Source organism: Coloeus monedula, assembly GCF_965178545.1.
Source record: "Coloeus monedula genome assembly, chromosome: 10".
Taxonomy (NCBI): Eukaryota; Metazoa; Chordata; class Aves; order Passeriformes; family Corvidae; genus Coloeus; species Coloeus monedula.
In genome coordinates, this window is record NC_138790.1 from 3,486,505 (window position 1) to 3,501,644 (window position 15,140).

The following is a 15,140-nucleotide window of genomic DNA, read 5'->3' on the forward strand; positions in this document are numbered from 1 at the left end:
GAAAATATTTAGTAATGACATTTAAATCAGAAACTTCAAGAAAAGCATACGTTCTAAACACCCATTTCTGGAAAAGCAAGGTTGTCACTTGCAGGGGTATTACCAGAAGTAAGGTGGTAGAAGTGTTCCAAAGTCTGCATGATTTAACAACTCAAACATCCAGGAACAGCATCTTCAAGAGCAGCTTCACAACCTCAGTGCATTACGAAAGTTCTCACACACAGAAATTAAAAGCCTGTCCAACTTTAAGGTCCCTTCATGGGCATGGATTCCAACAGAACAAAGTAACGTGAAGACAACCATTCATAGCTTTAAGGCTTTTTGCAGACACAAAAGTAACCTCAGCTGACATACAGAACCCTTCCTATTTTCTGGACAAATTTTATCTGCACAACTTCACCAGTGAACAGGAAAATTTTACTTACATCGTTATAATATCCTGCATCGGGCTGGATCGCTCGCATATCTCGTTGGTCTCTCTGCCATACTCTATTCTGGAAAGAAGAAAACAACTCCTAGTTCATAGTAGGGTACTTCATTGGTAAATAACAGAGAATAAGAAACACATGGAGATCCTTATTTGGGAAATTCCAAAGCGCTCCAAGGATTTCAGAACGAACTGTGTTATGACTTTGGACTCAGGAAAAGGAACACGTGGAATTTATACTCTGTAAGAAAAGGAGTCAGGAATGTTTAAAGTGTTAATTTCATCTGAGTGAAGCAACACCTTTGAAAGCGAAGCTTAACACCAGGAAAGCAGCGGTCCTATGTAACAAGGAACATTACTGTGGCACAGACAGTGGTGCTCTGCTGCCCAGTGTCAAAGCTTTATATTCAGGACAAGGATTTACACCATTAGCAGCTGTGCTGATGAACTCCACATGAAATCCACACAGCAACACGAGCTCCAAAGGGACCTCCTGCACTGTGAGCATAAAGACAACGCTTTCAAATGGATGAGACTCAAAAGACAAAGGGGTAACAGTACCTTCAATTAGTTAAATTTTGAGAGTTGTCAAACAAAACCTTTTCAAAAACATTTCTCATGAATTTAGAATTAAACTACTTATTTCAGCTTTGTGCCACAGACCCTAACCAATTTGGATCTGTACAAATATTGGAAACAAGTTACAATCCTAGGGAAAACATTCCCAACATACACCACTACATTTTGCTACAACTTCTTAAGCCAAGAGCAAATTACACATTTTTCTTGGTTGTTTCTTTTTTGATAGAACCACATAAATCAGTAGTACTGATGCCAGCAGACAGAGATCTGATTTTTTTTTATGTTGTTACCATTTTAATCAACAGAATTTCGAGGGTGCTTATTCCTGCCACAGTAAAAAGGTCCTGGACTTCTAAAACTGTTTTTTAGAATAGTCCACTACTAATAGAATCTCTTTTGGGGCATCCCTAAAACATAAGAATATGTTTAAAATGTTTGATGTTTGAACAGATCTTAGAAGATAAGGGATTAGTTATTAAGAAAACCATCTAACTTAACACCTACAAGCTATAATCAAGCACTGGCCATAGCAGATGGAATTAATTGCATCACATTTTGGCAATGTTGCTGTTGCAGCTGCAACAATACCAGTATTTAGATTTCATTCTGTTTCTTCTAGGGTAACATTCAGTACTCATAGAGTGAATCTTGGATGAGAAAATTATTTCTTAAGAAAGTAATGCCATCCCATCAGGTGAACTAAATAAGCATTTTTACAGAAAAGTTTCTTCAATAAAACTTAACATTTAAGTTTTTCTCTATTTCTTAACTGTATAGAAAGGGACTTTCAGAGGCTACACTGAAGGCTGAAGAGCTATTTAGTAAAATGATGAGAAAACATTTTTAGTGCCCTGATTTTGCAGGGGAAGGGATAATGGTTCATCTTCCATTTTGGGAAATTTCTATCTCAAAACAAAAATGAGAACAACTACATTATTTATGATGAGTTTTTATGAAAAGTCAGAACATTACACAAGATATTCAACTGCACACCAACTTGGAATTTCAAGACAAAACGCAATAATTGGTATTTACATAAAGTACACAAAACATGCAGTTTTATACCCAACACTCAACATCCCCCTTTTATTCACAATATAACAAATTTACAAGCATTTGTAATTTTGGTTGAAAATGCAGCAGTAGATCTCCCAGTATTCCAGACTGCCCTGTGGAAACTGAAAAGCACAATCCCGAATATGAGGAAGAAAATAAAGGTTTCCAAACAAAATCAGAAAACGAATTTACTAACCTCCAAATATTTAATTACAGAGGGATTGTAGTCGATGGTCTTTCTGTTGACAGCTTTTCTCATGCGCTTCCCATCGAAGGTGAGCTGCTGCATTGCCTGCTGCTGCGCGAAGTCAGGCCTTTTGTAGAACAGCTGCCGAGGCGCCTGGTGCTGGAACCTCGGCATGTGGAAAAACCGGGGCGGGGAGCCGATTTCTGTGGCCATGGCTCCGTCCTTCCTGAAAGGCTGCACAAAGTGAAACACTGCGTTATCACATAATCACGATCACAAAAACCCCACGCTACCATCTCCCCTAACTTAAGTTTACAAGGATGACTAACAGCTTGAGAAATTACCGTTCCTTCGTAAAAAACTATTTGCATATTCCTCTGAATAATTATTTTCCCTTGTGCCACATACAAAGCAGCTAAATACTTTCGTTCTCTATCAAGAGGAATTCTGAATTTAAATACTTCACTATTAAGTTTGCATTACCATCCCTAAACTAAAAATGTGCAGGAAAAGAATGTCCTGAGTAAAACAGCATAAATAAATGCAAGAAATGGCAAGATCCTTTAACAGAGGATATTTCAGATTCAGTATAAAAAACAGGAAACACCACATTAATCATAAATTAATTTAACTATTAAAAGAGAAAAAGTTTTCAAATGTTGACTCAACATCTTATTCTGTGACCTAAAAATAAAACTACACTCCTTTCACACAACTTCTTGCAAATAGACCACAGATCACATTCTACCCGTAGGCATACTTTCAATCCCATTACTACAAAATAAATCAATTACATCTTTAACAAGGTTTAGTAAATATAACTAAGACTCACTGAGAATGTTAAGAAAATGTGAAGGGCAGGGAGAAAATTTCAATATTCAGAATTTTTCTGACAGAGGGAAATGAGTGTAAAACCTCATTTTTCAGTCTAAGAAATCCTTAAATGATGAGATCACAGCAACTCCTTCAGAGTTGAAAATACAATATACACAGTCTTTAAAGTATATACTAACTTCAGACTCAGCCAGTTCCAGACTGAACCAATGAATGCTCAAACTTCATTTTGAACATGTTCTCCCCCACATCCTGAACTCACTTTGGAAAACATTTTAACCAAAAGAAACTAGCACTGTCATCAAGGGAATTCAAAAACACCTAGAAACTCTCCTTTGCACAAAGGGTTAAATGTTTACACAGAAGCAAAGTACATGTAATAAAAGAAAAAGGAAATAGCAGATTTCTTTTTAAAAAAGATTACATAATCTGCTTGTAAATTCATGAATGTACTTTCCTAAGCAGTTAAAATACTCATATCCTCAATTTGAAAGAGCTGAAAAGTTGTTTCACTGCCAATTTTAAAATTTTATCTTGCTTTTTTTGAACCCAACAGTTCAAAACCATTTCTATTTTTAAGCAGCAAAATAAAGCTAAGATAGAAATGTTAGATATAAGAGTCTGTTTAAAGGCAGTGCAGGGTTTGATTCTTTTTAAGAGATTCTTTCTAATCACTAGGAGCATGCTGCCGTTTAAATAAATATCAGGCAGTTTGTTGGCACAGAGAAGTGAACAGCTCTGAAAACTTAAGACTTACACACTCCTTTTCATGCTAACAAAGTGCAACAAGCCAGCTATAAAACTACCTACAGCATCCAGCTCCTCGCTACAAAAACAACTCCCACACTAAAGCCATCACAACTATTCTCCATTCAAGACAAACCAGTCCAAACTAAACCAGCACATTTCTTTAAATGAGGTAAGGAAATTTAACACCTTTGGCAGGTGTAGCATCTTATTAGAACAATTTGGTAACTAGAATGAAGGGAGGAGGGAAGACAGACAACAGCTTTCAAAAAACAAACCTTCATCTGGTGGTTGGAAGGCTCATTTGCCTGAAAGTTGCCCCATATCAGGCATACCAGGGCGTCTAATCAGACACCACATGTCTCCAAACACTCCACTCTAGACCACCACTGTAACACACAGCTACTACAACAATAAGGTTGTCTGAAACAAGGTATCCAAACTTTCTCATAACAGGAATTACTTCAAGCCCCCCTAAGACCATCTCCAATTCTCTTACAACTTGGCAGGAGGTATCAAACTGTTGTACGGAAGGTATCAAGTGTTAAATATCAAAGGTAAAATTCTTTTTGTTGGGAGTTTATATCAAAAAAGAGAAAGTGGCTTCTTCAAATGAGTAGAACAAGCTGGCATTAAACATACAAGTCCATTAAGTCTCCTAAATGTAGTTATTCAATTGTCAGAGGAAAAACCCAACAAAAACAAACACAATCAAAAAAACCCCACAAAAAACAACAACACACCACAAGAAGACCCAGAAACCCAGATGAAATTACCAATACCACTCTTTCTCAAGTCTGAAGTTTGACACTCCCTTATACCAATGAGTGCTCTAAATCAGACAGAAGATATTTTTTCAAAACCACACATCTATACACTCTAATAGACAATGCAAGAATAAATGTCAAGAACTGAGACCAAGAATGCAGACAAAGATATATGCTGGGGCTTCCAAAAAAAATTTGATCAGCTATATTTGCAAGAAAACATTACATAAAAATCCCTTTTTAGGGAAACAATGCAAAGCAACACATTAATACTTTATTTTCATGTTCCAGGAAAAAAAAAAAAAACCTGCTGAAGAAATTTTCTGTGTTACTATCATTGGTAAATAAAGCATTAAGTACGATATGAGTCAATTTAGATTGCAGTAGTTTTAGGCGAGTTCAACCAGTGTCTATCTTAAATCAGCATAAACAACCTTCACTTAAGATGCAATCCACATCAGCAAGAACTAGGACCGAAGGCATAAACATGCTCATTACACCTCTTTATGTCTACAGATCCTTCCACACTCATGATTATGGCAAGACAATAAGTGACATTACAACTACAACAACATGACAGGGGAGATGACACAGGATTAGAAAAATGAAGCATTTATATCCTGTTTCTTCAACTTTTGAGATCACTGCCTCGATCACGAAAAGCCTTCTACCTGCATTAATGAACTCTGAAAAAAGTATTGTTTATCCAGCTGCTTAGGAGCATTTTCTTCTAATAATTGCTTCAAATATTATGTTTTATCCACATAATACCCTCATCATGTCATGTGTGCATATGACAAGTATATAATCTATGAACAGATTTATAAAAAAATGTGTGCACACTCATATACATGAGTACATATACACACCAAGTGAAGCTTCCAAGCAAAGCAGCTTTAGAAATAAATGGTTTTGGCACACAATTATCAAATGAAACTAGAACATTTTTTCCCAAAGACTTCTACTCCAGTTAGACAAATAGACTTAATGCTTAAGTTATCAGTATCCTACCTGGTCTTTTGTTGGGACAAACCAAAGCCTCAACAGGCTCTCCTTAAGATCTTTTTTATCAACTACAACGTCAGAATTCAGCATGTCTATTAGCTAAAGCTCCTTTTGTATTAGCAGTGTGAGCAGAAACATGCAAACAAATATTGGAGGACACTGTGCAATCCAGTGCAGTAACACCTGATTTCCTATTTTAAGCAAAGTACCATTTTTTTTCTTTATTTTAGAGTCCATCAACAGGATTTTAAATGGAAGAAACCATCTTTTCCCTAATTCACACAATCAGAAGCAACAGCAAGATTTGTTTCCAACATCTGGCATAAGTCAGCTCTTACTTCATTGTTTCCAGACATAAATGTTACCACAACCAATTGCTTTTCCTTCTAGTTCATTACACCCTTATCGTAACGTGAACTAAGTTCATTTTTGTATTCCATTTTTCCATGCATCTTTATCAGTTTTCCACTTTCTGTGCCCATGAACACCCCTTTCAAAGCTTCACAGATTTTGAGACATAATGTATTTGGGGATATAGAGCCTACAGAGCAAGTCTTTCACTCCTACCTATTAGTGCCAGAAGGATGCCAGGTCTACTGATGCCATCAAGTAATCAGAGGGACGTTACTGGAGAACAGAATTAAAACAAAAAAAACCTCATGACAATCTCACACCCAGAGCAGCACGGTGTTAAGGAAGATGGACTTGGGCACTTCCTTTGCTTTTTAAAATGAGCAGAAAGTCACCAACAGTATTAGTCACTTGCAGAAAATGGTTACCCTTAATTCACGTACCCAAATAAGGCTACAAAGGTAATACCGGCATTAAATGTAGTAGTGTTGTTACTTTATCATCTTATTTGGATATGTTTGTTCCTTTTATATAAAAATGAATCTTGCATTAAGTTTTGAAAATTGACAGATTCCAACTTCAATCATGCAACCAAAGCAATTCACACATAACTTCACTAAACCAAAATAAAACAAATTAGGCTACTAAAACCAAACTAAAACCACCAAACAGGTAAAGCTTAGAGAAAGAGAGTCATGGCTTGTTTTAAATACATCAGTGCTTCTAGATAGCTCAATACTACAAGAAAAAAATCTGATTTATGTATAATCTTGACATATTTCATATGGTTTATGCAAAAAATAAAGCTCATCATTAATGAAGTGCAGTAACTGGTAACTAAAACATCCTTGCCTATATAATAGCTATTTTTAATTAAAGGTAAAGCAACTTGGGTGGAATACAGAGTTATAAACTGAACATGTCAAAAGAAAAGTATGTTTCCAAATGGTAGCAAAGAAGGTTATGCTGCAGAGTGCAAGCAACCAGTTACTTTTCAAACCCTACGCTGCCCACTAAACACAACATGCTGAAGCTTAAAAGACATTGAGCCTGAAATAGCTAAAGCAGCAAAGGAAAATGAGTGCTAAAAACTTCCAAGTGTATCTATATAGTACTTCTTTAAATGTGTATTACACAGTTCTACTACAAAGTACACACAGACTTTAAAACAAGCACTTTTACAGGGTAACGGAAACAGTGAAAATTGGTAGTAGTTATTTGCACTGCAACAGCACACTGGAGCTCAAACCATGGTTTGGGACATTCAGTGCAAAACACAGGATTGAAGAACCATCTCAGCTTCCTGAGGCCTAAGAATAAGATAAGAGCACCACAATGCAAAAGCACTTTACCAAGTTTATTGTTCAATACAACTTTCTTTAATTAGCAAAGCACTTTTACATCTACAAGGTAGAGATAACTAACTTCCTTTTAGTAACATCTTTAAAGTCCTACTGTCAGTAGTTATCTCTGAGAAAACATATCTCTACGTTTTTAAATTTGTGTATTAAGCAATCTATAAGCCCAACTGAATAAACACACCTGTTCTGAGTAACAATCACAGCAAATACAATTTAACGTTACTCCTTTCCCTCTTTTACAGAGTATCAACACTTAATATCCACATTCCAAAAGATATGCCTTTCTTTGGTCCTTTGGGAGAATGTGCATCTCTGCTCTGGAGACCAGCAGTGGATCCCTCCATGGCTTCCCCTTCCTGAGAAAAGCTCTTTCTTCATCTCCTCATCCAGCCTCTTTCCTTCCCTGGGAATCCTACCTCTTCCCCGAGCACAAGAATTATGTGAAAGGATATTCTAGACATAAATGTTCAAACTTTTGCCATCTTCAGCAACCATGTTTTAGGAAAAAAAAAAAGAAAAAAGGAAATAAACATGCTTGTGTACACACACCATTTCTCTATTACACAGAAACAGACCCAGCCATCCTGGTTAAAGATTGAGAAGAGTGACAGACAAGTTCTTGAAATCATAAAATTTCCAGGCAGGGGGTTACACAGGAAAAAAAAAAAAAAGATTGTTCATTTCTGCAAACCATTTAATTTTAAGTAAACTGTCTTCCAAATATTTTAAACTAAAGTAGATAAACCCCAAATAATTTCTCTCTTAAACAGAAAATGAACCTGAGCAAAAGCTTTGTTCTCAGTCACTGTTTCTACAATTCCCTTGCTTCACTCACTGACAGGAATGGAGCAAGAGAGCTGCAGGTATGGTTAGAACCTGGAAGGATCAGAAAATCACATTACCAAAGCCACTGTAAAACCAGCACTAGCAACAGCAAGCTTCTACCACCTTTTTCTAAAGATACACTTGAAATCTGCCAAAACTAATTTGCATGTCTGCCAATGAATTATTCTCTCACAGCAGATGAGATTTTGTTACTGCTCCATTCAGATGCCATCACTTTTCTGAAGATTAATCTTACATTTCCTTCATTGTACACAAGATAAATCCACTCAGAAAACACAGACAAAAATATGGAAAAAAGAAAAAAACCACTATGCCAAATTGCAGATGTAGTGAAGAACATATTAATCCGACCAATTCCCCAAATTGCTTTGTGTTTCAATTTCCTACTGCATTGCAAGAACATTTATTCAGATTCACAGAACAAGATTACCCAATGTCTGAAAATTCTACATCTTTGTGAGACAAAAATCAAAATTCTGAAGTAATTTTAAGTACTTTTCTTACTACATGTAAGTTGTATTATTTTTAAACAGATTTGAGATAGATTAAGCTGTTTCAATAGAATATAATGGTATCTTTTCCACTGATTATGAGAGAGAATTGGTGTATTAAGCAGGAAGATAAAATTAGTTAAAAAATTAGATTCCATAATGAAGTGCAAAGTTGCCCAACTTTTTAGTCAAAACCAGACCCGTAACAGTAAAAAAAAACTATGTAAGGTTCTTGACCTCTAAGTATTCAAAAATCTTATTCCCACTTTTGAATTATATAAAGGCACTGCAGCATGCATTTTTGTGCATTTTTATTTGTATATCTCAAAAAACTTTCTACAAGGCATGCAGATATGAGTACAGGAAGTTTAAACTTAAAACCAAAACCATTCTTACAATTTGAGAGACTCCTTAATGATCTACAGGTGCTAGGGGTCCACAATACACCAAATCAACCAACTGAAGGCAAAAATACTGACCTGTGTTATACAACACTGCTATTATGCAACATCCCTATTCTCTGCAGCAAGCACATTTTCCCTGGGCTCTGCTGCTGTGCTCCCAACATACATCTGCAGCCATTCTCTATTGTATTCTATTTCTGAACCAACCTTTCCTAGAAATGGGGTTTAAATTCTGACTATGCAAATAATGGGAAAGAATTCAGCAGCTTTCTCCATTTCAGTCATTGTGCTCCAATAGAAAATGTAAAAAACAAAATAAAAATCTCATTCTTCATTCAAATTGCAGAAACATACTTAAATTAATAGTTGTCCAAGTCAAAATAAACTACTCTGCCCAAAAGGTTCACAGATCTGTTCTTATTTGGAAGTACTCCAAAGCTTTTTGTTTTATGCACAGTCCAAAATCTATGACACTGGCATGATCAAAAACCTAAAATGCAGAAGCACTTTTTTTCCCCTTTAACTTCAGTTCTGTACTTTCACAATGCCCAGTTTCACCACAAAGTTCAAACCTTTGGATTTTCAACAGGACCCAAACACGTACACACACACTGTATGGAGTCTAAAAGGACAGCACATACAACATGGCAAAATGTAATTATGTTGATGCAGTTTTGGATTCAAAGGGTTTATTCCCTGCAGGAAAAGGAGAGCTGATATTTAATTGACAAAAAGGGCCTACACCTTTAAGTTTCACATAAAAACACGCAGTGCTCAAGAACTTCTGAAACAGCAGATCAAACTTACAGACAAATGGAGCTATCTAAAATCCCAAGGGAGAACACCTTCAAACAGCCAGTCTGAAAGTCTCAGTTACAGCCTAGGGGACAAGTTTCAACAGTTGAGCCTGCTTGGCTGCATGTAAGTTACACATACTTCAACAGCTCCTTTTAATTTTGGATTTCTAGCACTCAACAAATACCTAATAATCAAATCACAAACATTCCTCATTTTACGCTCAAGCTGACCCCTTGACTCATTCCAAAGCACACATATTTACAGGAGATCATGTGCTTACATACATTATGAAAAACCCCCAAAATACTTCAGTTCATAGGACTCAGACAGCTCCTGCTTTACCTCTCTGGCTACAGTAGAGAAAACTGCTTTCAGGAGTGTAACAGCCTGGAATCATTCCCTTTGTGCACCTCAAAAAAGCAACTTCTGAGAGATAAAGTTTCTTGAGCAAAACAAACATGGAAGCAACCACATGCAGCATGAGGGCACGAGACAGACTGCACCTCAGCTAGATGACAGACAGGATTTGGTTTGCTGCTGTGATTTTATTATTACCAACTGGATACCTTGGTTTTACCTCAAAACTTATTCACAATTTTATTTAAATAAAACATTCCTCCTCCCTCTAAACTTCCCAAATACCCCTTTATTTCAACTCCTGCTTAGTATTTATCAAGACCTGCATTATCACCCAAACTCTTTCACTGTGAGTCCCTGTGATAATAGCAATTCCTCTTAACTAGGTGAAGACTCACAGCTTGGTTTTCATGCTGAAGTGATTACTGATGCTGCCATACCTTGGAGCTGCTACTTTGTCAGGAAACAAAACTTTAGGACTGATTTGTGTTAAAATCACACAAACATGCCATGACAAATACTTGAAAAATAACATATGGAAAGTAGCTTAAAAGAAAAAAAAAAAGCCAGATATTCTTGCTAATCCTGAATATCAAGACACTCTTCAGCTGGTTATAATATCAAAACTTGGTGAACAAAATGTCATAGCTGAATCTGTGTGACATGCTCCTCCCAGTTTCATTCAATATGCAGTTGGCCTTACTTGTGAGGAAAACATATTGCTGTTTCCTATTCACTTGGCATTGACTGAAGGTCTCTGGTTCTCTTCTGTGAGCCTGCTGCGCAGCCAGTCATTCGGCAGCTTTACAAATCCATGAGGCTCTGCCTGCCCATGGAGAACTCTGCAGGTCTCCTTGCTGATTTCCAGGTGTTCCTGGCACCCCATTCCTCCAGTCTCTTGACTCAAGTACTACTGCTAGGTACATAATGGAATGGACAGGGACAGAGAGGAGAAGTGACAAAAAATTCTCCAAAAAACTTCTTCAGAGGACTTTATTTAATCAGTGGAAGGGAAAAGGACTAGAAGGACTATGGCAGTTTGTAGAGCAAAACTTAAGTAGGGAAACACAGCAAATTGTCTTTGCTTCAGGAACAACCTACTGAAATTCTGATAAGAAAACAAAGTTCATATAATCTAGCAACAGTTTGAATCTCTTCATTTACACTATGGAACAGAAACATACACTTTAATACACTAAACAAAGCTGAGTATCTGAGACCCTAAGACTGGCACACTCAACGCTGACCAGACACCAAAGCCTTTTTAGTAAAATTTGGGAATTAGTAAGAGTGTAACTTGTTACAAAGATTTACTTTTCACAACCATTATCTGTTAAATGATTACCAAACACATCCAGAACTCTTGCAACATTTGCTTTTGCATAGAAGTTACAAGCATCAATGGAATAAACAAAATCTTTACTTCATGACCCCAGGAATGCTCACTCCCTGCCTCTCTCTCCCTCCTTTAATGTTACTCAGGCCCATCTCTTGACAAAGCAATGCTGTTTGCCATATCAGTTTCTGGGCCAAATAAAGGCACAAGAGTGTCTTAAGTTTCTATAATTACGCAACTGAACTCTGGAAGGGGTAGCAGGAGGCAGGATGATAGTGCTATCATGTGTGATCATGCAAAAAAAATGTGCCTTTATATGGTGAGAAGTGTAAGAAGGTTAAAAAAACCCAAAAAACAACTAAAAGCAATGTTTTTCAGCAGTTATTAACTGTATTTCAAAGATCCATTTTCTACTTCTCTCTCCAAGAAGAGATTTTATACTTCCGCAGAAAACTCCGAGAGAAAAGAACTTTTTATTTCGCTGCATATTTTAATGGTAAAATCCATTCACCACCGATGTCTATACCCTAACTTGCAGCCAGAGGTGGACACTTTGTGCAACAGAGCCCTCATCTTCTGGGCACCTCAAGGTTATTTACATAGCTCATGTATTCAATGTAAGAAAAGAAGAGCCTGAACAACTGTATATCCACACTGCAGAACAAATGGCCTGTAACATACTACCCTACAATATTTTCTTCACAATATCCAGAAAGATTTTTAAAGGGATTTTTAATTCTCTTTTCATGAAAAAATGTAGCAGATGCACACATACTTATCCAAGACAGAAATTTGTTATCTGCCCCAACAGCAGAGTAGCTAAATTAGCAACTATGCTTATAGCAAAATATGCAAATTAATACCTACAGTTGTTATGCCTAGACTTAGCTAATAAAAAGGCATCCTCAAGCAAAAGTAGTGGAATTGCAGCAAACACTTCAAACCTTATTGAATCACACAGTGCTGCTAAACAAGCCTTATGGACTCTGCTAATTATCAATGCCCCTCATTTTTGACTTACTGTTGAAGCCAAGGAGTTTAAAACAAAAAAACCCCAACAAATCCAATCAAACACCTGCTAAATTAAGAAAACAGTCAAAGAAAACAGCACTTCTAAAACTATTTTGATGGAATGAAGTCCTGACTGAAGATTATTTATGTGGATGAAGATCTTCAGAACTGTGGCTTCTCACTATCTGCTTCAGTTAAGATTTGAAAGTCTAGCATATATGCAAACTATTCTTTTGCCAGAGTTTGGTGTGGAAGATTAATGCATAACCCCTGTTTGCTAGTGGTTAGGCTAGAAACTGTTTAATCCCACGAGGAACAAACTTACAATAAGAAAAAATAAACAGAGCTGTTAATTGTAGTTTCAAGCTCCCAGCATATAAAATTATATTTTCACTTATTTTCAAACATAACCAACCTAAATATTTTTTCTATAACAAGAAACTTTCAATACTATAACACTTTCTAAACTGATGGGTGACGTATACACATCTCATACAACTGAAAATTAATTAGAAATACACTTTCTTTTAACTGGAATCACAGAGCCAGTTTTTTCCAGGAATATGTTTTCTGGTCTCTGCTTGTGGATTATGAGACATGCAAATGCCTGTATAAGGTTATGAATGTATATGTATAGATATATATACACACACACTGCTAAAAGACCACCTTTAAGTACTTCAGTAAACAGCCTTTGCTTTTACCATTTAGTAGAGTTCAATAAAAGCATGAGATCATCTTCTGCATCAACACATTTCTCAGTAAAGGAACATCAAGCTCCCATACATCAAGCTCACACAAAGCCTTTCAAGGAGAAAGGGTTCAGTATCAGATTCTCCCTAAACACAAGAAGACTCAAGCTGCCCATGAGAACGACAATTCAGTAGACCAGTGCATCACCAGAGAGCTTCAGTTTTGAAAGCTGGAATTCTCCAAAAGTCTAAAATCCCTTGGCATTTCTTTCCTACTTCGTATCTCCTGCCTCAAGAACATCAGGAAGCTTTCCTGTCAAAAGCAGTACTTTCATCACCAGTTCTAGGTGAGTAGTTTCATCTTACCACACAGAAAGCTGGGCAGCTGCAGCCTATTGTATCAGTCAAGAGTCTACAAAAGATATTACTAGAAACAGCTACTTCATTTATTAGATTTAGATTTGCTAAGGAGACCAAAATATTCGCATCCATCCACAGAAAAAGATTGCAAAATATGGTTTGACGACTAATTTTAGTATGACTTTAGCTCCAAAGTCCGTAATTGAGAAACAGCGCAAATACTGCAGAATGAACAGACCATATGATATTCATTCAGTCTGTACTTCTCCTCCTTACAATTCTGTGCAAGCCCCAATTTTTCTTGTGGTGTAATCATAGCATTTCACTAGTGTTTGCAGAGGTGCAATGGTTTGCTTACAAACATGGCCCAATAGGAAGAAATTTTCAAAGCTAAGTGCTGATTTTTACTGGAATGGGGAAGGAGGACAAGGGTAGAGTCATCGCTGCTTATTGTGACCATACAATTTAAGTGCAGCAGCAGCTACTGAGGGAACTTCGGCACTGAATTGCTGAGATGACCCAGATCCAAACCAAAACTGCTGAGACCAAAACCAAAGCAGCCCTGGCTTGACCCCCGCCCCCCCCCTCCCCCCCCCCCATGGGTTCCCTCCCATGACCCCTCCTTCAAGTAACCATAAACATCTGATGACCACACTGGACATACACCTAAGAAACTGCTCTGTGTTATGAGACCCTTTTTGCTAATATTGGTCAAAACTCAGAGCAGCCTGTCAGGCAACTGACTTCTGAGTTCCAGGGAATGACTCTACTGACCCAGGAGGAAAACCAAAGGATCAAAAGCAGGGGAAGTTACCACTTGGCAATACCATGCCAGATCAGACGACTGCAAAGGCCCACAGCCTTCAGGCTGTAAATCCAGCACTTCCATTAGCTGGAGCTGTGGCGCTACTTAACCAGCTCAACGTGCAGTTCCTATCAATCTCAAAACTGCAGATGAGTACTCCTATACCCACAGTAAAACACAAGTCACTGTGCTGCCAAAACTTCACCATGAACACAAAACTGTATCAAACCCATAAAATACTACAGACTCCTTGTTATCCAGTCTCCGGCCTCTCTCTAAAAAAAAGACACATTAACATATTCTTTTGTATCATGTTTCTTTTGGATTTGGGATAATGATTTAAAGGAATCCTCAAATGCTTAAACTGCAGAAACATGGATTAACTAATGCACCCATGCGTTCATATTGAATTGTATAGAACATTACTATAAAGAACTGATCAGTGCCAACAAATCTACAGTTCTAGTGGCAAAACTGCTTTTGGTCTATCCCACCATGCCATTCAACTTCATGGCACTCACTTTTGGGTAAAGCCACAGGTGAGTGACTAAGAGCCGCCTAAATTCCAAATTTCATGATCAACTGCTTTAACACTCGGTACTGTAGACAAGATCATAATTTTAGGGATATATTTTCAAAAGAACTGATCTGTCATATCAGAATAATGCATGCTGCCTCTCAACACACTTACCATCACCCAGTGCACCCTAAGCCAGGGCTATG

At 37.2% G+C, this 15,140-nt stretch overlaps 1 protein-coding gene across 2 annotated transcripts in view; it reads right to left on the reverse strand.

Moving 5' to 3' along the window:
• The window catches only part of WDR33 (WD repeat domain 33), a 69,005-nt gene that overhangs the window by 50,171 nt on the left and 3,694 nt on the right, over positions 1–15,140 (reverse strand). For both annotated transcript variants that reach the window (XM_082288333.1, XM_082288332.1), the window contains exons 2-3: positions 2,262–2,486; positions 426–494 (exon numbers count right to left, since the gene is read on the reverse strand). In XM_082288333.1, coding sequence (XP_082144459.1) covers positions 426–494; positions 2,262–2,465 — 273 coding nt within the window. In that variant the 5' untranslated portion in view covers positions 2,466–2,486. The remainder of the gene's footprint in view (positions 1–425; positions 495–2,261; positions 2,487–15,140) is intronic.